Here is a 22,495-nt window from a genome sequence, read left to right on the forward strand (position 1 = left end):
GTACAGGTTTGTACCTAACCTCTTGAGTCTGTCAACAATGCCCGAGGGAGGTATTGTGTCAAATGTCTTGGCCAGGTCAAGGTAGGCAGTGTGAACGATTTTACCATCATCCATTGCTTTGCTGACCTTCACAGAGAAGTCCAGCAGGTTGAGTAGACATGATCTGCCCTTGACGAGACCAAATTTGGTTGGGTCCAGTGTCTGGAAGTCTACTATATATTGATCATCTCCATGATAATTCCATGGTTTTACATATAAGGCTATTGAGACTTATGGGTCTGTAATTTCCAGGGTCTGCAGATGGTCCGTCTTTGTGCAGAGGGATGACTGTTGCTTTTCTCCATTCATAAGGCACGAAGGCTGTTTGGAGGCTACAGTTAAATAGTAATTTCAGAGGCCCTGATAGGTCATGTTTCATGCTATTTAGAAGGCATCCTGGGATATTGTCTGTCCCATTGATGCAGTGTTCTTGGTCTTAGAGAGAGCATTAAGGACCTGTTCTCTAGTGATAGTAGGGGGAGTTATATTCAATGATATTTCCTGAGGGAAGGTTGAGGGAAGACAGGGGTAAAGTTGGAGCTGCATTCATCAGCCAGAAGGTTTGCTATATTTTCTGGCTCAGTATAGGTGGCTCCATTTACAATGAGCTCTGCACATAATTGTGTATTGCAGAGCAACAGGTTTAGCACCACAATGCATTTTTTGAAAACAACTGCAATATTGAAGGGAGAATTACACTAGACACCGAGAAAATGTAAATATTACTGAAACACACTTAAAAAGTTAACAGAACAACAGTTTTGTAGCATGAATGACATATGATAGGAGGAATACTAGATACCATTGGTTACTCTGTAAATATTACCCTGAGTCACTTAAATAAGTTGGAAAAAAACAGCTTTAAAGTTTGTTCCCCCTTTACAGTGAACAGCTTGTTAACAGAGTAGAAGCAGAACTTTACTCTTATGTGCTAAGAGTAGACAGCAGGGTGATCATTTAAACTGCCCTAAGTAATAATAATATCTCTCTGTCTATATACACACACACACACACACACACACACACACACACACACACACACGCACGCACACACACACACACACACACACACACACACACACAGAAATATATATATATATATATGCACATACACCCATGTAAGGGAGAAAAGCTTCAAGCTCTGTACCCTTCTAAAACATTAGTCCACCATGCTAAAAATAAACACCAAAAAGATCCTATCTGCTAAAACTAGACACCAGAAAGATTATTTAAATATTACCGTAAACCATTTTTAAAAAGATTAAGATAAGGAGAAGAAAAATCTTCAAACTTTGCATCATTGGAGTAGAATGCAATTCCTTAACTTTGAAGAGGTTTACTCTTCTCTACCATGAGGACCTCATGAAGTACTTGCTTTTTTACCAAGGAGTATTTTCTGAACAATAACAAGTATGAAAGTCTAATATTTGTAATTAGCGACTGATTGTAAGGGACATGGTTGATATAACAGGCAAAATCAGGAGCATTTTGTAAAATTAGGAACAGCTGAGAGGGATGGGAGTGTGTGTGTGTGTGTGTGTGTGTGTGTGTGTGTGTGTGTGTGTGTGTGTGTGTGTGTGTGTGTCTGTTGCAGGTGTTTGAATGTATGCATGTGTGTGTGTTTGAGAATGAATGGGGTTATCTATGCCAACTCAATGCATGGGCAGCCAAAGGTGATTACAACAGGAAAACACTAATCAGTGCTAGTTATAACACCAAGTGACTCAGAAACAAACAAATTCACTGTAAATAAGGTATTTGTTCATTGTGGTTAATGTGTGCCTGAATCACATTTTCCATGACTATGGAACCAGTCCCTTTTGCCTACAATTCTTAGTGCCTATGGTGGGGTTCTTTACAAATCCCACAGTTCTTTCTTTATTGTCTTCTAATACTTAATGATTTGTTCTTAAAATTCCCAGTGGACCTTGTGCATACCCCCTTAACTCTCCAGCAGAACCTGATGTTTAGATAAATATGAATTACATGAAAAATTCTATTATCAGGCTAACACAGAAGGTCTTTGGCTAACGAAGTTCACAGATGACTGCAAACTAGGAGCCATTATCGAAACTTCTAACGATGTGGAAATCCTACAAAAGGGCCTTGCTGAGACAGATGCCTGGTGTGAAAGCCATGGCCTCAAGTAAAATGCCAAAAAGTGCATTGTCATCCCTTTTGGTAAAAACTCTGTACCCATGAACTACCACATAGGAGGTAGTCTACTTAACACCGAAAGTGTGAAAAGAGACCTTGGGACACAGGTGGACAGTAGTCTCTCCTTTGATAATCACATCCCCACAGTAGTCAGTAAATCCTTCTATGTGCCACACCTCATCACAAAAGGTTTCTCATCCAGGAAAAAGAGGTCATTGTTCCCCTCTAGTCATCACTCATTAGACGCATTATAGAGTACAAAACCCTTTTTGGTATATACCTTACAAGACAGCTACAACAAATAGAAAGGCCACAGAAATACCTCACAAAGGGGATTACCAGTCTCAAACAGATGCCCTATGCAGACTGTCTCAAAAAACTCCAGCTTTACTCCATTGCATATCGCATATTCAGAGGCGATCTATGCCTAACATACAAAGCTATGTCAAACCCAGAGCTGTTGGACATGCTCCACATAAAGAAATCATAATCCCACCAAGCTACATGCTCTAGGGACCTAAACTTTGTCACCACAATAAACAGAACATGTTGGAGGGATAGATTCCTGTCCCAGAGACTTCCCATATTCTGGAACAAACTACTTATCTATATCAAACAAAGCTCCTCATTAGCACTCTTCAAGAAAAATCTTGATGATTGGATGGGAGATAGGAAATTCACCCCGGGGATCACTTCTGTGGCTCTGCTCGACAGGAGCACAGGAAAATAATCTTCTTGGGTGGTGAAAGCCAGGGTACCTTTTTGGCTAGGCTTATATAGGCCTTAGGACCAATAGCCTAGTACCTACTTATGAACCTATAAATGAGACTAAACCAGGGACTTAAATGGGTAAAAAATGTTGCATTTCTTCAACTTCCCCTGACTATGTTAGTATTATTATAATTTATTATGCCTTATCCCCATGTTAGAGACACTTGAGTGAATTACTTAATTAAGTTGTTGACTACTATATGGCAACATCTTACCACGGTGACAACCTTTATTCACTAATAATTAATACTATATTTAGATACAGTTGGCAGATCCCAATTTCTGTTTTAAAATATTTCTGCTAAGATGATACCATACTATGCCATTCTGTCAGTATATCAAACTACATGTTTATAATAAACATGTCATGCAAAAACCACATTAAAAAAGTTGGTCATACAGGTTGCATTACCCCAGTGATGATCAACACTTTTCCAGTTTGTTTTCTGGTAGTTAGAGCATTTAGCTTCTGCTGGGAAAACAATTGAAACTAAGTTTATGGTTAACATTTAGGATGGGTAGTAGTGTTATTTACTATATGTTGTTCACATACATATACTGCCATCAGAATGCTATTGCTTACCTAGTATGTGAGGGAAAAAACAGTGCAGTGGGTGCAACATTATAGCTCTGAATCTCTCTTGTGACACTTACTTAAATGTGTCTGTGTACGCACACACACACACACACACACACACACATATATATATATATATATATATATATATATATATATATATATATATATATATATACATAGTGGATATAAAAAGTGTGCACACCCCTATTAAAATGCCATGTTTTTGTGATATAAAAAAAATGAGACCACAAAACTTTTCCACCTTTAATGTTACCTATAACCTGTACAATTCAATTGAAAAACAAGCAAAGCTGTCAGGAGAAAAAAGATAAAAAATAAAAAATGTACAATAAACTGGTTGCATAAGTGTCCACACCCTTAAACTAATACTTTGTTGAAGCATCTTTTGATTTAATTACAACATTCAGTCTTCTTGGGTAGGAGTCTATCAGCATGGCACACATTGACTTGGCAATATTTGCCCACTCTTCCTTGCAAAAGCTCTCCAAATCTGTCAGATTGTGAGGGCATCTCTTGTGCACAGCCCTCTACAGGTCACCCCACCGATTTTCTATTGGATTTAGGTATGGGCTCCGATTGGGCTATTCCAAAACTTACTTTAATTTTCTTCTGGTGAAGCCATTCTTTTGTTGATTTGGATATATGCCTGGGGTCATTGTCACGTTCAGCTTTCTAGTAGATGCCTGACGGTTTTAGGCCAAAAGTGACTGGTATTTGGAACTGTTCATAATTCCCTCCATTTTGACTAAAGGCTCAGTTCCAGCTGAAGAAAGTAACCCCAAAGCATGATACTGCCACCACCATGCTTCACGGTAGGGATGATGTTCTTTTCGTGATGCAAAGTGTTGTTTTTGTGCCAAACCTACCTTTTGGAATTGTGGCCAACAAGTTCAACCTTGGTCTCATCAGAACATAAAATATTTTCCCACATGCTTTTTGGAGACTTGATTTATTGGTTTGCAAATTTTAGATGAGCCTGGATGTTTTTCTGTGTAAGAAAAGTCTTCCTTCTTGCAAACCTAGCCCATAGGCCAGACATATGGAGAATACGGAAGATTGTTGTCACATGTAGTATACAACCAGTACTTGCCAGAAATTCCTGCAGCTCCTTCAGTGTTGCTGTAGGTCTCTTGGCATCCTCCCTGACCAGTTTTCATCTTGTCTTTTCATCAATTTTGGGAGGATGTCCAGTTCTTTGCAACGTCACTGTTGTCCCATATTTTCTCCACTTTTTGATGACTGTCTTCACTGTGTTCCATGGTATGTCCACTGCTGTGGAAATTTTTTTGTACCCTTCTCCTGACTGATACCTTTCAACAATGTGATCCCTTTGATGCTTTGTAAGCTCTCTGCATACTATGACAGCTGAACTTTATTTTGGTAGTAGTTTATCAGAGTCTCTTTAACTGATGGCAGGTGTGTACCCAAGAAGACTGAATGCTGTAATTAAAGCTAAAGGTGCTGCAGCAAAGTATTAGTTTAAGGGTGTGCACACTTATACAACCAGCTTATTGTACGTTTTTTATTTTTTATATTTTTCCCTTAACAGATTTGTTTGTTTTTCAATTGAATTATATAGGTCGTAGGTCACATTAAAGGTGGGAAAAGTTTTGAAATGATTTATTGTGGTCTCATTTTTTATATCACAAAAGCCTGGCATTTTAACAGGGAATGTGTACACTTTTTATATCCACTGTGTGTTTATATATATATATATATATATATATATATATGTAATTTTATATATATATATATATATATATATATATATATATATATATATATGGGTCCCCTTCGAATGGTCGACATTTCACAATGTTGACATTCATATGGCCAAGACCATATGATCGACATTTGAAATGTCGACCATGGGGAACCAGCATCTCCCTACAGTGCGGAATGGAAAGATTTCCACTTCTGCACTGTGGGGAGATCTCGGAATTGGTATATTTAAGTTCCAGGGTATGTGGGGGGCATAGCCCCCCCTGCTAGTAGCATTAGCATTAAGGTAAGTTTGTTTTTGTTTCTTATGTTCTACTTGTATGGTCAACATTTTCAAATGTCGATCATATGGTCTCGGCGATATGAATTTTGACATTGTGAAATGTCGAACATATCAAGTAGACCCATACATATATATATATATATATATATATATATATATATATATATATATATAGATACACACACACACACACACACACACACACACACACACACACACACACACACACACACACACACACACACATACTCACACAGGGTCTATATTGATTTATCTAAAAATCTCTCCATCTAAATTCAGTACACTTAAACTCATTTATCTAAAATTCAAAACACCAAAACTACTTTGAAAAAAAAAACAGTGTTTTTGTGGGGAGGAGGCTTCCCCTTCACCGCACACATGAAATGATAATTATATATTCCGGCTCCATGGACAAAAGTAAATAGTGTAAAACAGCAACCTCCCATAACCCACTGTGTGAGACCTCACAAAGAACACCCACATTTCAGTATACCTATAGCTGTGTAAGTGAGTCTAAACCAGGATTCACTTATAATAATATTAAAAAACTAAATGTACACAGTCAAAAATACACTAGTCCGTGAAAGAAATATCAATGTAAACTTAAACTCCACACTTAAAGCAAATGCATTTAGACCAAATGTACTTAGACCAAAGGAACAGACTCTAAGTTTAGAACAACTGACATTAGTTGGAATGCATGGAATCCTGTATGCATATATAATATATATGTGTGTGTGTGAGTGTGTGTGTGTCTGTGTGTGTGTGTGTGTGTGTATATGTATGTATCTGTATCCCTGTCATTTTATATATGAGCCATGTAAATCATCTGCACAGTAATGACATACAGTAAATTAAATAACATTATTTTTATTCTATTCCTAAGTGCACTTGCATCATTAAAACTTTAACAGTATGATGATTAACACTTAATTTATCATCATCTTATAGAGAGAGATCTCATTGAAGGTGTAATGTCTAATACTGTTTTTTATTGAGTTATAGACACAATGCTCTTCTTCCTTTCATGTATTTGCCGTGGCCAGCATCCATCTCTAATTAAACTAACATTAATTCTATCCTCCGCACCCACTTTCCTTCTGGAATGAGGTAGACTTTTTGACTTACTCGATTTTGAAAAACTTAAGAGCTTACTGCTGCTTACCAGTTCTCGTACACCATACTGACTTTCCACTTTGGCCTTCAGCTGTGCAAAGCATTCCTCTAGTCGTACATGGAAAGGCTTCAAGTCCTCTGTGACTTTTTTGCCATGGATATGGATGCCTTCTTCTAAAAGTGGTGTCTAGCAGAGAAAGTTGAAGCAAAACAATTGCCAGTTAAGAGAGTTTTCAAACCATTTATGGATCAAAATCATAAGAGAATAGCTACTTGCATGTGATTTGTATATTCAGCCATTTTACATTAAATTTACCTCTCACAGCAGATATTCAAGTTTCTAGTTCAAATTTATTTAAAACCTTAAATCCTATGCTCAGTGCTGTTAAAACACATATAACCCAGTTCAATTAAACAGTTACTCATAAGTCAAATGAACAATCCAAAAGAGGAGTAATGGTCACAGCAGCTAAATTCAACATTTAAAAATTAAATCAAACAGATAAAACCTTATGATCCTCATGAATACACTTGAGGTAGGGGTGTCATAAAGCTGTAACAATAGTGAATTACAAGGCAGAGAGGCCTTTAAGTCAAAGGAATGAATGCAGAAGGAGTCAGGACATACTGCTGGGAACTACCAGCAATTTTAGAGGCAGAACAGTGGTCACAAGAAGCATTATGTAGAACCAGAATGTCTCTCAGATAGTGGGGATCTTTAATATATATAGCCAAGTAAACAAGAATCAGAACTTTACATGTAATATGTTATGAAATCTGTAGCCAATACAGACTTAATAAAACCAGTATAATGTGGTGATGACAAGTGCCAGTTAGTAGCTAGGCTACAGGGATTTGTACCACCTGTTAGTGGTCAAGTTCTGATTCTGTCAGTCTTGGCTATAAGAAGTTGCAATAACTCAAGCAAGAAGAAACAAAGGCAAAAACAACAAATGGTTGGTTTTCAGATATAACAAGGTGCTTAATAAGCACAATACAATATAATTCAGTGAATATAACATTGGTAATTCCCATAATGGAAACAGAAAGACGTGAGTGCCAACATCTTTTTAAGTGTTGGTCTGTCATTAAGACATGACAAAATTACGTAGTTTTAATACAAATTCCAGCTTGTTGCCTCAGTAAATATATAGGAGGTTGAACTGTAGCATATGAATCTCAGAAAGTGACATGAATTGCCATGGTATTCATCACTGAAGTGTTGAGGTTAAGCCAGTTAAAAACATGCAGTGGCAGTTGCAGTTAAGATTATCAATCAGAGAATTCTCAGCAGCCATAGACTCCTGAGGGTTCATAGGTTCATAGGTATGTACTAGGCTAATGGCCCTGGAGCCTTTACAAGCCTAGCCCATAGGATTACCTTGTCATCATGCCACCCAACCTTAGTTCCCAGTGCCTCTATTAAGTAGAGCCACTGGAGTGATCCCCAGGGTGAATTTTCTATTTCTCATCTACTCATCAAGATTTCTGTTGAAGAGGGCCAGTGAGGCACTCTGCTTGACATGTATGGGAAGTCTATTCCATAGCATGGGTAGTCTGTGGGTTATGAACCTGTCCCTCCAGCTTGTTCTGCTGTTTGTGGTAATGAGGTTGCGGTCTCTGGAGCATGTAGTGCGGAGGGATTGGGATTTCTTTAGATGTAGCATTTCTAACAGACCTGGGTCAGACATGGCTTTGTAAGTCAAGCAGAGATCGCCTCTAAGTTGGTGATATGAGACAGGGAATAGTTTGAGTTTTTTGAGTCTGTCCATATAGGACAAATGTTTAAGGCCTAGGATCCTATTTGTGAGGTACTTTTGCAGCTTCTCCAGTTGTTGCAGGTGTTTAGTGAGGTACATGCCAAATGGGGCATTGTACTCGATGACTGGCCTAATGAGGGAAGAGTAGAGGGAGACAATGACCTCTTTCTTCATGGATGCAAAATCCTTAATAATGAGATGTGCCACATAGAAGGACTTTCTGACCACATTGGCAATGTAGTGGTCAAAAAAGAGGTTGGTGTCAACCTATGTTCCTAGATCTCTTATGACACCTTCTGTGTTCAGTGGACTACCATCGATGTGGTAATTCATGGGAACCGGGTTTTTCCCAAAGGGGGTGATGGCACAAATTTTGGCATTGAGCTTAAGGCCATAGTTCTGACACCAGTCATTGGTCTCAGTGAGGCCTTTCTGTAGGATGTCAACATCACTTAGGGAGTTAATTATGACTCCCAACTTGCAATCATCTGTGAACTTTGTCAGCCAGAGTCCCTTCGTGTTGGCCTGGACTTCAGAGAAGTAGATACCAAACAGGAGAGGACCCAGGACCGAACCCTGTGGGACTCCACTCATGACTGGTCGACAGTCTGACTTGGAGTCAGCTACTTTCACACTGTGGGTTCTATCTGTGAGCCAATTTGCAACCCACCTAGTAATATAGGGGTTGATGCCTAGCTTAGTGAGTTTTTCTATGATTCTTGAGTGGGGAATGGTTTCAAAGGACTTGGCCAGATCAAGGTAGGCTGTATGAACCACCTTGCCTTCATCCACAGCTCTGGTGACTGACTCAAAGAAGTTGACCAGGTTAAGCAGGCATGATCTACCCTTCAAAAGACCAAACTGTGTGGGATCCAAAGTTTGGAGGTTTCCTATATATTTGTTTATTAGGTCCATGATAATGCGTTCCACAGCTTTGCATATCAGACTTGTCAGGCTAATGGGGTGATAGTTTCCAGGGTCTGTAGTCACTCCTCCTTTGTGGAGAGGGATGACTGTAGCAGTGTGCCATTTGGTAGGGACAAAGCCTGAGGTGAAGCTGTGCTTGAACAGGGCACACAGGTGAGGTGCCAGTTCACTCTGTAGTTCATGTAGAACACAGCCAGGGATACTGTCAGGGAAAACTGGTATACTTGTATTTTATCATCAAAGAAATGATAGACGAATACTTGCCCTTTAGATTAATTCAACAAAGGCAACATGTTCAAAGTAAACAATGCAGGATTGAGTGTTGAATCTTGTGGTACTCCACATTGAATGTCATCTAGAAAGGTAAGACCACACGTGAAAAATCACAGTAATGACTTAGCTGCGCTAGGCGGATATCACGATCTCCTTTGCCAAACAGTGATGAGAGGTCAAATAGAACCAGAATTAAATAACTGATCTTTCTTCATGAGCGATGTTTGGGAACTCAGTTCTCTGTCCTGGGCTAAAATGGGCAGAAGGTGTCATGCTATTTGGAACAGGAATCGGGCTGCATATATTCCATCTTTTCAAGAACTTTACTAAGAAATTAGCAGTTTGTGACTGGGAAATATGGACAGGCCATCTGAATCCAAACTCAGTTTTTTTGATTAATGATAATCAGGTTCTCCTTTGGTTTAGATGTAAAAAAAATTGATTCTAGAAATGAAGATATGATACAGGACAGGATGAAGCATACTAAATTAGGAGATAACCACAATGATTGGCAGTGGCCGAGTTCAGAGCTAGTGAGTTATATCTTAGAAACCAAGGAGATAAAATTCAGAATAATTTGACAAAGAGAAGAACATTTTATTAGTGAGCACAGACACAATAACATGAATAATAAATGAAACTGAGTATTTTAATTAGATGATTCTCAGATCTTAATGTCAGCATAATAAGGTGAGAGATAGATGAAGGTACTGAAAATTGAACCTTGAAATAATGGCAAATAATAGAGCAAATAGGAAAGTTCATTGTTTACTGTCCAAGACATTAGCTGTTGTAGGGATTCATAATATCCACAATATGTTGAAGGCAATTCAAAAGAGTAACTGATATAATTATCAATAATGTTGTCAGTAAAATAGAAAGTCTGTATTATATATGTTGAAAATTCTACACATTTTTCATTACTTACATGACATGTATACATTTGTAATCTATTGACCATTGAACAATTTCTTCCTTTTTTAATTTCTCTAAATGTTTACAGTTTTACAATGACAAGAATGGGCTCCATTCCTAAGTAAAGGTATTTTAAAGTTCATGAGTTTTATATAGCTTCAGTCTTTGATGTTTGCCAAGATGGTCTAACTTTTGACCATCTTGTATCTATTATGGTAAGAAAGTCCTTCTACATTGCAGAGCTTATAAACAAAGGGATTGTGTTTAGATCTAGGGATGTCATTGCCCCCTTTTACTCAACTCTCATTAGGCCAATCACTGAATATAATGCCCTGTTTGGCATGTATCTGTCCAGACACATGCAATGACTGGAACACCCACAGAGATACTGTACTAAAAGGATACGAGGCCTAAACAACATGTCCTACATGGACCGACTCAAGCTCTGTCATTATACTTGGTATCCTACAGACTGCTAAGAGGTGACCTGTGCCTGGCATACAAAGCCTCCTCTGACCCATTACTGATGGATTTACTGCACATCAGCAATGCATTAGAAATACTTGGTCTGGGGATCTAAATCTCTTTTGCAACATGAACAAAATTGTTTGGAGGGACATGTATATCTCTCAGAGGATACTGCTCCTCTGGAACGTACTCCCCATCCAAATAAAGCAAAGTTCATACCTGTTCATATTCAAGTGCAAATTATACCTATGGATGGGAAAGAGAATATTTACTCCAGGACTGCCCCCCATACTACTAATGGAGAGAGGCAGCTCTTAAATGCTGTATCCCACGCATAGGTCACTTCAAATTATCTATGGTATGATAGCAGTTATTCTCATTAGGGGTAGTATATAATTCTTAACCATGGGATGGGGAAGACTAATCTATAACCAAATGGGATAGGTTGTTTTGAGCAGAAAAAGGGAAACTGGATACCCTTAAAATGGCCCACAAGGGTAGCTAGCTTAGTACCCAACTATGAACCAATGAACCTATAAGAGTACTCTTTTCAGCACTTACAATGTATCCAGAATCATCTACTTCTGCAGTTCATATATGTACTGGTAGAGTATTTAAGCATATCAGACAATTATATTTGTTATTAGCCCTGTTGCTCCTATTACTACTACTACTGGAACTATCGGGGTGTTTTTATTTTACATTGCTCTAGTTTCTGCTTGCATATCCTGATATGTTATAACTTTATATCTCTCGGTATGCAGGACACTATAATCATTAGGTGTAACGATTTCAGTGATTAATGTTACTTTTATCTGTTTTACTACAGGATCTGGTTTTCTTGCTTCAGCTTTCTTTACTGTGAGCACGTGATCAGAACGTCTTCATTTTTAGTAATTCTTTGTGGTTTATGTTTTCAGTGTTTCACAGCTGCCTTTAAGCTATACGTTTTGCACCGCTGTTTCTATTTCTGTATTACAGAATCTACGTGTCAGTGTCCCCCACTTTTTCTATAGTCTTTGTAAAGCAATATGTATGCAGCCCACATCTTTTGGTTTAAATTCATGTCTCCTTTGCCATTCAGGTGTCAAATCATGATCAATGTGTAGTTCTAGCAGATGTCTGTACTTGCATTTCCAGTTTTCTTTCTTTTTTGACTGGTCATGTTACTTATACAGCTTTTGTATTTGGCCCTTTCTGTCGCCACTTACTTTTGACCATTTTTAGTCTGATTTCCATTCCCATTCCTTTTCTGAAATGTTTCTGCTAATCTGAGCAAAGATAACATCTTAGACTTGTTTTCTTCATGGTTCAGAACTTTCACTATGTTTGGGTCTGTCAATATACAAATATATATGCAGTGCCATGATTGTAGACCTATAAATATAGTCTGTTCAGTGAGCCCCCATACTCTCTTCAGACTGAGGGATATATAATCTTGCTATGTAATGTTTTTGCATATGTATTATTTGATAAGCATGAAGCAATTTTCTTGTTTTCTTGTTTAACACACCTAGTGCTTTTTGGGGTCAGTCAATCACCCTAAAACTGTAAGTTAGAAGAGGAAGAACAAGTCTGATTTACAGCTTGAACTTTATTCTTAGATGAAGGTACTGGAAATTGAATCTTCCATAGAAAGCATGACTGTGCTGGTATTTACAGTGCATGTTTGCCACCATAAGTACTCAGTTTTGGATTACCTGAACCATGTTTACGAATTTACTTATGTCTAGAATATCACCACTACTGCTGTACTATGTATGTTAACTGTAGCCCCCCCTTTTTACCAATATTATAGTTCACTGAATTGTACTGTATTTTGCTTAATGGCCAGTTTTCAGTATTGTCTGTGTATTTTCTCCACAGGTCTACACTGTAAATGGACTCTGCCAAGTTGGACATCCCAGTCACCAGAGACAAGTAAATTGAAAAATTATTTAATGAATAGTGATGAGAAAGATCACTGTAATATAATTTTATACAAAGAAAGCAAAAAGCAACTAGAAGAAAGAAATATTGTGGGTTTTAAAAACCTAACAGATAAATTATATGAAATATATTATCATACCGATCATAAGGAAAGTGCAAAGCAAACAATTATAGTGTAATACAATGAGAAAAAAATGAAAAAAAAAAATGGAATAAAACTGCTATAATAAGGGAATAAATGAAGGAAAAAATATTTTGAAAGCTGTAAAATAGTACAAATCAGAAAAATAAGTTGCATGAAATGTTGAAAAACAGTAACCACGTATAATGGTGGGTTAAATAATTTTATTGCAATCTTTTATCATCTGTTAGTAAGATAATGGCCTGGTTTTGCAGAGCTATAACATAAATATTTATTTATTTAATTATTTATTTGACATTTGTTAACCAGGTTGGACCATATGCGCCAGAAGCCCATTTTCAGTGCAGACCTGAGGAGAAAATTTCCACAATAATCCCAGCTTAAAAATTAGAAAAGGAAAAGCAATAAATAGACAAAAAAAAATGTATACGGCAGATCAGATATGTACATAGTGGTTAAACAAGGTAGATAAGTGTAAATATACAAGATATTTAAGAGTAGCTATTAAAGTAGGACATATACATATTTACATGGATAGTTGCAGCATTGAAAGTGGAGTCAGATGACAGTAAGAATACAGGAAAAAAAATAAAAGAATAGAGAAAAAAATAAAAGAAGTTAAAAGAAATATGCTTCTGTTGTTTTGGCACAGTGCAACTTGATGCAGGAGTAGTAAGAAAAATGGCATTTTGTGATCCAGAAATGTTTTGCCACCATGAAATGCAATGCTCTACTTTACCTTCCGTCACATCCTGCCACTCACAGGCTGAACACTGAGTGAGTACACAGATACCTTTTATTCCCATAAATTAATTCTGTAGATAAGCAGACATTTAAAAATATACTAGAAAATGTGCTGCTTTTATGACTTCAAAACTTGGAAATAAAGTCATGCGTGATAACTTTAAACACAGTGTATAATATTACATATACATCTTAGTTAAAGCAATACTGTTACTTTTACTACAACTCACTGTAGACAACAATTGTTTTCACTTTAGCTCATCTGAGCTGTGTACAATTCAGCATTCTAAAGGCTCCAGTAACAATTACATTATGGTTGGCTACGTCTTCATTTTCCACTACAAACATTCACATTATAAAGTATCATTACAACTGTAGACTCCAAAGAGTAAACCAGCCATACTAAGCAATATTTTCACAGGAAATATGCACGCACATACAATTATACGCACACATATAAATATATCTAGCTATCAACTGCAGTTCATCTAACATCTTTCTTATCAAAAATGTGTCAGGTATGTATAACTTGCCTTATACACAATTTATCAAATAGCAATTTTGTCAAGGGATGCATGTGCTTAATGGTGGAATATGGATTGTGGGAAGTATGTGTAGGTTTCAGTTCTTAATGACAAAGCTTTCGGATTAGGAGATAGGAGTGTGTGTTTGCAGGTTAATGTTAGGCTAATTGTTATGTAAGTGGATAAATGGTAGAAGTGTCTGTGTGAGTGGTTTCAGGTTATGGTTAGAGTAAGGGTTAGATAAAAGGACGGGTAAAATGTTGTGCATGTGTGCAGCTGTATATAGTGTCTGTGTGTGCATGCTGTGGTAGTGTTATGAAAAAGATTTCTTGCCCTAAGCCAAGGCATTGTGTTGGGATTAAGGACAGGGGAAAGGTTAGGGTTTAAGATGCATTAGTCAGGTGGTGTGGGTGGGGAGGGGAGTACATAAACCGCTTCCAGGAAATGGCGTTAGGGAAAGTCCACAGGATCTACAGACTGCCCACTTTCTAACACATGATCCTCACCTTCCAGGGGAAGAAAAGTGCTGACTAGGCTCACTAAACAGGGAACAAATGGATCAGAGCACTGTGGCCTATAAGACAAAATCAGTTTTTCGCCCCATAAGGAATGAGTGAGTCACCTGAGTGCAGGAAGTGGATCTATTGTGTGTTCCGGTGGATTAGGAAAAAAGAAATATCTTAGCATTGTATCCTTTGATGATCAGATGATCACGTGTCAGTGGCTGTCAAGTCTTTATACCTCCATCTGAATAACATCATGCAGATTAAAGACCTGATTCCATCAGAGGACCTGGCTTAAGTTATTCACACATTAGTGTTCTTATGTGTGGGCTATGACAATGCTCTTTACCAAGGAATTTTTGATACTTACCTTCCAGACTTCTGTGAATCCAGAATTCACTGACAGGGGTTTTAGCAGCATCATCTAGGTTCTGTCATATATTCCATGTTGTGTGATCTAGGCTGTCTAGTGGTAACCGCTTCATTTGTATTCAGGATTCTTCATGTGACTTTTTTGCTTTATGTAGTTTAGGTCCTGACTAGTAAAAGGAGCTATCAGTTTCTTATGCTCCTTTGCAAATATATTATTCTATTTCTGTGGAATCTTCTACCTTCTCTAATTCATTTGAATGACTGAGACTTGATTTATAGATTCATAGAGTCTACACGGCAGAATCAATTCATGGATCATAATCATTTTGTCAATAATCCCCTCTTAGCAAACTTCTGCCTTAAGGAGAGCAAAACAAGTCTGGCTGAGGATGAATTTGTGAGCAGCCATCCAAGTGCCAGGGTGTTTCTTAAAGAAAATGATGGTATTTTCTATTTTATATTAGATGAATGCTAGAGAAGAGGAAGTGCTGAGTAATAAATCTGTCCATCCAGCATGTCGTATTTATTTATTGATGGAAATTCCAAGTCGTTAGCGCATGTGTTTTGGAGTTATTTATTTTTCAGCATGGAACCTAGACAGAAATCACCATGCAGGAGTCAGTAACAAAAAGAGTGGAGGAATAGAGCTTCAATCCAGTCTTGGTAGATAACAGTCTTTAGTCCAGTGGTCATTTTAGTTAGGTACCTCTGGGTTCTTTTAAGCTGCATGATGCATTTGAATAGATACATATTAAAAAGTACATTATATTCTGTAACTGATCCAATCAGGGTAGAGTATAGAGGAATGATAACTTCCTTTGACCTTGACGAGATACCTTTAGTTATTAATTGGGTTAGACAGAAGGATTTCCCGACTACTGCTACTAGATGGTTGTCAAAATATAGGGATTTTTTTACAAAAAGGGCTGAGATCTCTGAAGACTGCATCACAATGGAGTGGGGGACTGACTATGCATAAGCTGTTGACAAGACTTGTTTATCAAAGGTGACAATACTGAGCTTCTATGCATTTAATTTAAGCCTGTTTCTAACACACCACTGAAACTGTGTGGTTAAGCCCTTGTTGTAACAACATAATATCAGATGAGCAAACAAACACCCAGCTTTCAGTCACTGACAAATTTGCACAGGGATACAAATGGGTTAGTGGTTTGGAGATCCAAGAAGGAACTACAGAACAGAAGGGGTACCAGCACTGAGTCCAGAGGAATGCCAGTACTCATTTTTTCTGCGGTGCCATCTGCCACTTTCACTGCTTTGGTTCTGTCAGCCTGTTTGTTATCTATCTTTCAAAACAGGTGTCTACATTTATGTCTTTAAACCCATTTACAGTTTCAGCCTGGGGAATGTTGTCAAAGGGTTTTTCCACAGCCATTTACACAAATGAACTGAATAACTGCTATCTACAACTATAGAGCTATAGCCCTACTTTCAGTTCATGCATGTTTGTTTCTTATTTTCTCAAGAATGCTTGCTCTTTGTTTTGTGTCTTCATATTTGTTTGCTCATTACATTTTACAGCAATGTCACTATGCATGAGTTATAATTATTGGTAAGGACTCTGAGGTCACAGTTTCTCACACAAAGACCTATACTTTTTGTGCTTAAAATATTACTCCTTCTATGAGCTGCAGTGTCCTCGGAATGTGAATAATACAATTAGGGGTGTGGGGCAAAGACCACCAACATGGAGGTACAGAGGAGCATGCTTCCACCAGAAAAAAATGCTTTCATTACATCTTTGTGTTCTGCTCATGTATGAAAATGACTTATAGGTTTGTAAGGTCAGAAGATACCACTGGGTGAAAGACCAGATAAGCCATTTGAAATCTACCCACTGTGTTCTCACTAATGGATCCAACTCTCCATAAGGGATGGAGGGTAGGCCTGAGGTAAATTTGTGGTTTCTTATCTTTTCAAAGTTAGATTTGAAGACAGAGAGAAATGAGCTCTGTATTACAGAATATAGGAGTTTGTTCTAAAGTTTTGATTTCTTTGGGAGAGGTATATATCATGCCAACAAGACTTATTTATGCTGCAGTATAGATGTAGATTCCTTGATCTTGCATTTTTGCTGCTGTTAATTTTGTGGTTTTGTAGATCAAGTAGCACTGAGTCATTTACAGTTTTGTAGGCTGATTATACATCACTCTGTAAAAGTCTGGAGAAGATACAGAAAATAGAAGTGTTCAGATGTTCTGGGAAACAAAACACTCATACCCTACATTTTTTATTGAGGAACTGTTGGAATTTTTCAAGCTGAGTTAGGTTTTTGGACAAGTATCTACCAAAGACAACACAGTATTCTAACATGGGCCTAATGACACATGAGTAGAAAGGTAGGCTATATAGTTAGTATCCGATGAAGTTCGAAGAAGTATTGGAGGAAAAGCGCTTCATTAAATTTTGTGGATTCAGTCTTCAGTCAAGCTGCCAGTGTTGTTCCAATTTCTTAGGATATGCAAAGTGGCTATATGTTGGTCAAAGTAGAGCTTGTTTCACAAAGGAGCCTAAGCCTCTCATGACAGTGTCTGTTTGATGGGGGTGGCATAATTTATATGCTTAGCATTTGGGAATTTCCGAATCTTAAACTATACAGTTCTACATTTATTGGTATTCAACTTTAGACTGTGATTCTGAAACCACCAGTTTGTATGAGTTAGTCACTCTTGGAGGATACAAGCGTCTTTCAAGGGAGATTATGATGATGATGGCTGTAAGCTTGTAATCATCCACTACTTATTTTCAGCCAGAGGCCTTTAATGTCTGATTTGGCATTAGAAAACACCAAATATAAATGACCCTAAAATGGAGTTCTGGAGTACACCACTGGTAAAAAATCTCTTGGAGGATGGTGTATCTGACTATAATAAAGGGGTGTCTATCAGAAAGCTAGCTGGCAGTCCAGTGAGTAGCAAAATGAGTTATATTGAGTTTGTCCAATTTTTCAATGTTAACAGAATGGGTATAGTGTCAAATGCTTTAGCAAATCAAGTTAAGCTGTGTGCACTGAGTTACCATCACCTAATGATATTCTGCCTATTTAGAAGTCAACTTGGTTTCATAGCTTGCTATACCTTTTGCAAAGCCAGACTGGTTAGGGTCTAGGAACTGTAGGCTCCCTATGTCCCTGCTTATGAGGTCCATGGACTTGTCTTCCATCATCTTGAAATGATACTACTAAGACTGCTTGACCTAGCAGTTGGCACAGACAGTTAAGGCTGTGAGATGTAATTCCTGTGGTACATACAGGGTTTGATTCCCTCAACCTTCATATGTATACTGCATGATTTTGAGCAAGTCACACGACCAGACATTGTTTCCAGGGTTCTCCCTGAAAAGACTGTGGGCATATCAGGCAACCAATGAGTATAATAGATTATTATCTGTAGTTGCCACGGTCCACATTAGGGCCTCCATTGTGGATGGGATGTACCACAGCTGTTAACCAGGCTTCTGGTAAATATCCAGTGGAAAGGCTGTGGTTGAATAGCTAATAAAGGATGTTTCATAATGACCAGGAGACAGCATGGTATATTATCTATGCCCATACATCTGTGTTGTTGTACTTGGACAGTGCTTTTGGTATCTATTCAGATGTAATTAACAGGTGTAGTCATAAACTGACTAGATACATTGTAATGGGATATTTACAGTATGCGAGAGATGCACATGCACAATTTCACAGAAGGCAAAAATCTCACATACAAAAAAAAGGTTGCCAAGAACGCACACAGTACATCTACCACACATAGTGTCCACCACACCCATAGACCAACATATGCTGAGGCGCTAAAAAGTAATCTTCCCAAACCTCAATGACCTCCTAAGCCTGTAAACAGAAATAATTATCCTTATCAATCTCTAAAGAACTCACAAAAAGCAACACCAAACACCACGCATACTCCTACACCCAGTGTAGCCCATAAGGCAAGCAAACACATTAGTGTCATATGGGACTCCATTGTACAACTCACAGATGCCCCACCTAACAGACTGAACAAGGAGAAGATATTGGTTAATTACTCATCTAGAACCAGGATCTGCCACGTTACTACACCACAAGTACCAGCATGATGCTATCGTTGTCCATGTAGGTATTGGTGATCTGAGATGTATTTCCAGGAACTATATGAAGAGAGACATTGTTGATATATCTGAATATGTGTCTCAGGCAGTTATGTACCTTGCATTGGGCAGCATTTTACCTTCACCAAGGATGATGCCGCAGTATGAACAAAACATAATTAACTTCAGTAATTGACATAGTAACCGGTGTCTGTCCACGGGGATTCAATATTTGTCAACATGGGAGGACATGGTTAACAGATCATGTTGTTTTCCAAGAATGGTCTGTTCCCATCTCTGCTAGGCTTCCAAATATTCGCTAAAATGTTATCCGCCCCCTTAGAGACTTTTTAGGCAATACCAAATTGATAAACCTACCAACATAGCATATAAAACCCAAATAAACTTAAAGGTGTTACTGCTCAATGCTAGGAATCTAAACAAGAAACTCCACACTTTAAAAGCTCTCCTCACTTTGTAGAATATGGACATCTGTGCTGTTACCAAAACATGATTTAAATCCACAGAAAGTGCTCCAGCAGTGCAAGGCTTCAGTACCTTCCCCATATTTAGAGAGGCCCAAAGGGTGGAGGAGTCTCAATCAATCTTAGCAACAAGCATAACTCTACATTTGTTAAACAGGACAATGCACTAGAATTGATCCATGTGCAAATCACCACTGACAAAATCCCATACCAGATCCTAGCAAGCTATAGGTCATTCTCTATGTCCCTAGAATTTCATAGTTTCTACTTACACCTACTGGAGACATTCACCATTAATCCAAATACCCCAATCATGGGAGACTTGAACTACCCTCTTATAGACTGGGATATATATACACTGCCTCATACTCATAGGAACAAGGATTCCTGGACTTTATTACCACAAGTACCATTGACCAGATTGTGTGCGCACCCACCAGATGTTCAAACACACTAGACCATGTACTCAGTAATATGGGAGAGTGCTGCACCATGCTCCAGTGTCACATTCTCACTGGTGATGTCAGACCACAAAGCTGTCTCTTTTGAAATAAAAATCAACTTGGTAACCCCAGCAAACCTGGTAATTGTTGGGAACTATTCCAAAGTAAACTATATCCTATTAAGTAATAGTTTATCACAATTCAATGTCCCTTTTAACCCTAGGTTTACAACAACCTATGCAGAATTGTTCACAGAGACCCTGTGCAACCATGTTAATGGCTGTATAGAGGCTGCAATACTTACTAGAAGTAAGCCCAAAACAAACTCTAATAACAAACCACACTGGTAGAAGCCTAACCTTAATAGGGTATATAACAAAAGGAAACATGTTTGGCTAAAAACAGGAAGACCAACTCCCATAATGATAGGTGATCCCTAATTAAATTAAACAGGAAACTAAGAAGATTAATTAAGTCCAACAAAGCCAGTTATGAGGTCAAGATAGCTCACAGGCTAAAGACAACCACAAGGCCTTCAACAGCTATTTCTGAAGTCTCAAAGGCAGCAGACATGACTGTGTCAAACTGGTGGTCAGTATTGCCACCTTCACAGGGCAGAGTGGCAAAGTGAGTTTTTTGGCTGACAGGTTCAGCGCAAACTTCACCCCCCACTCTCCAATGCTTCCCTCCATGATATACCTCCTAACATACCCCCCAACTAGTAATAGGGAGCAGGTCCTGACAGTGCTCACTTAGACTAAAAAATGCAGCCTCAATGGACCCCAATAATGTCTTGGGATGTGTCTTTTTAATTTCTCCAAATCTTTTGGGTTTCTAATACCATGACAGGAATGGACCCCATTCCTAAGTCAAAGTACAATTAAAGTTCATGAAATTAGTATTGTTTCAATCTTTGTTGTCAGCCAAAAATGCTCTTTGCAGCACCTGCAATGTGCCCAGTAATGACTCCTTCTGCAGTTTGTACAAGGTTACACGTACTGGGAATATATCTAAATGCAATTGTAGATTCTTTTTTATAAGACCCATTGCTCCTACTACTATTGGAACTATCTGGGTATTTTTCTTCCACATTGCTCTCATTTCTGACTGATGATCCTGATATTTTATGACTTTGTGCCTCTCTGTACACAAGACACTGTAGTCACTGGGTGTTTCAATTTCAAAGATCAGTGCTGCTTTTGTCTTCTTTTCATGGACTACTATATCCGGTTTTTTAGCATTTATCTTCTGAACTGCTGGTAATGGGTGATCCCATGTGATGTAGACTTCATCATTTTCTATGATGTTTTGTGGCTCATGTTTCCAGTGTTTTTCAGCCATTTCAATACCATAATGTTTACACAATCCCCAGTGCAACAGTCTTGCCACATTATTATGCCTTTCAGTATACAGTCCTTATGCCATTATTATTTTTTAACCAGCAACAAGTTGTGAAGCTGTTTCCAATTTGGTTTTACAAACAACTTACATTTGTCTGTTTCTCCCACATGTTCAATGGACTTTGTAAACCAATGTGAAAGTAGCCCACTATCTTGTGCCACCAATATTAACCTTTCATCTCTCAGTTTGAATTTGCCTGTCCTTAACTACTCCTGCATTTGTTCCTGATCAACATGATGTTCTTCCAGACATTTTCTATACTTGCAACTATATTTATGCATTTTCCAAATTTCTTGCCTTCTAATCTAGTCCTTCACCTTATATTCTTTCTTTTGTTTTTTGGCACATTCAGTTGTTGCCTGATTTTTTTCTACTTCTGGTTTGATTTCCATTCCTGCTTGACACCAATATGCTTCTGCTAGATTAAGCAGAGAAGTTGTCTTAGATTTCTTTTCCTCATATTTCAAAACTTTCATTATATTTGGGTCTCGTGAGGTCAGCAGATATGTGTGCGTTCCCACGATTGCAGATTTTTGCATATAATCAGTTTCAAGGAGGCCCATCCCTCCTTCGGATGGGGAATATATAATCTTGGTATGCACTGATTTTTATAAATCATTTGGTGAGCATGAAGCATCCTTCTTGTTTTGCTATCTAATCTATCAAACACATTTTGGGGCTAGTCAGTCACTCCAAAACTGCAAGTTAGGACAGGAAGAGCAAACTGGTTTGCAGCTTGGATTTTGTTCCTAGATGTCAGTGCTGTTTTCATGATTAATTTTAGTCTTCTAACATGTAGAGCAGTGTGCG

At 38.0% G+C, this 22,495-nt stretch overlaps 1 protein-coding gene across 1 annotated transcript in view; it reads right to left on the reverse strand.

Moving 5' to 3' along the window:
* Nucleotides 1–22,495, reverse strand: part of LOC122795737 (dedicator of cytokinesis protein 1-like) — a 2,411,902-nt gene that overhangs the window by 249,909 nt on the left and 2,139,498 nt on the right. The window contains exon 18 of the mRNA XM_044064047.1: nucleotides 6,760–6,897. Within this exon, the coding sequence (XP_043919982.1) occupies nucleotides 6,760–6,897 (138 nt within the window). The remainder of the gene's footprint in view (nucleotides 1–6,759; nucleotides 6,898–22,495) is intronic.

The sequence above is a fragment of the Protopterus annectens genome, chromosome 2.part2, assembly GCF_019279795.1.
Source record: "Protopterus annectens isolate FY-2018-M chromosome 2.part2, PAN1.0, whole genome shotgun sequence".
NCBI lineage: Eukaryota > Metazoa > Chordata > Ceratodontiformes > Protopteridae > Protopterus > Protopterus annectens.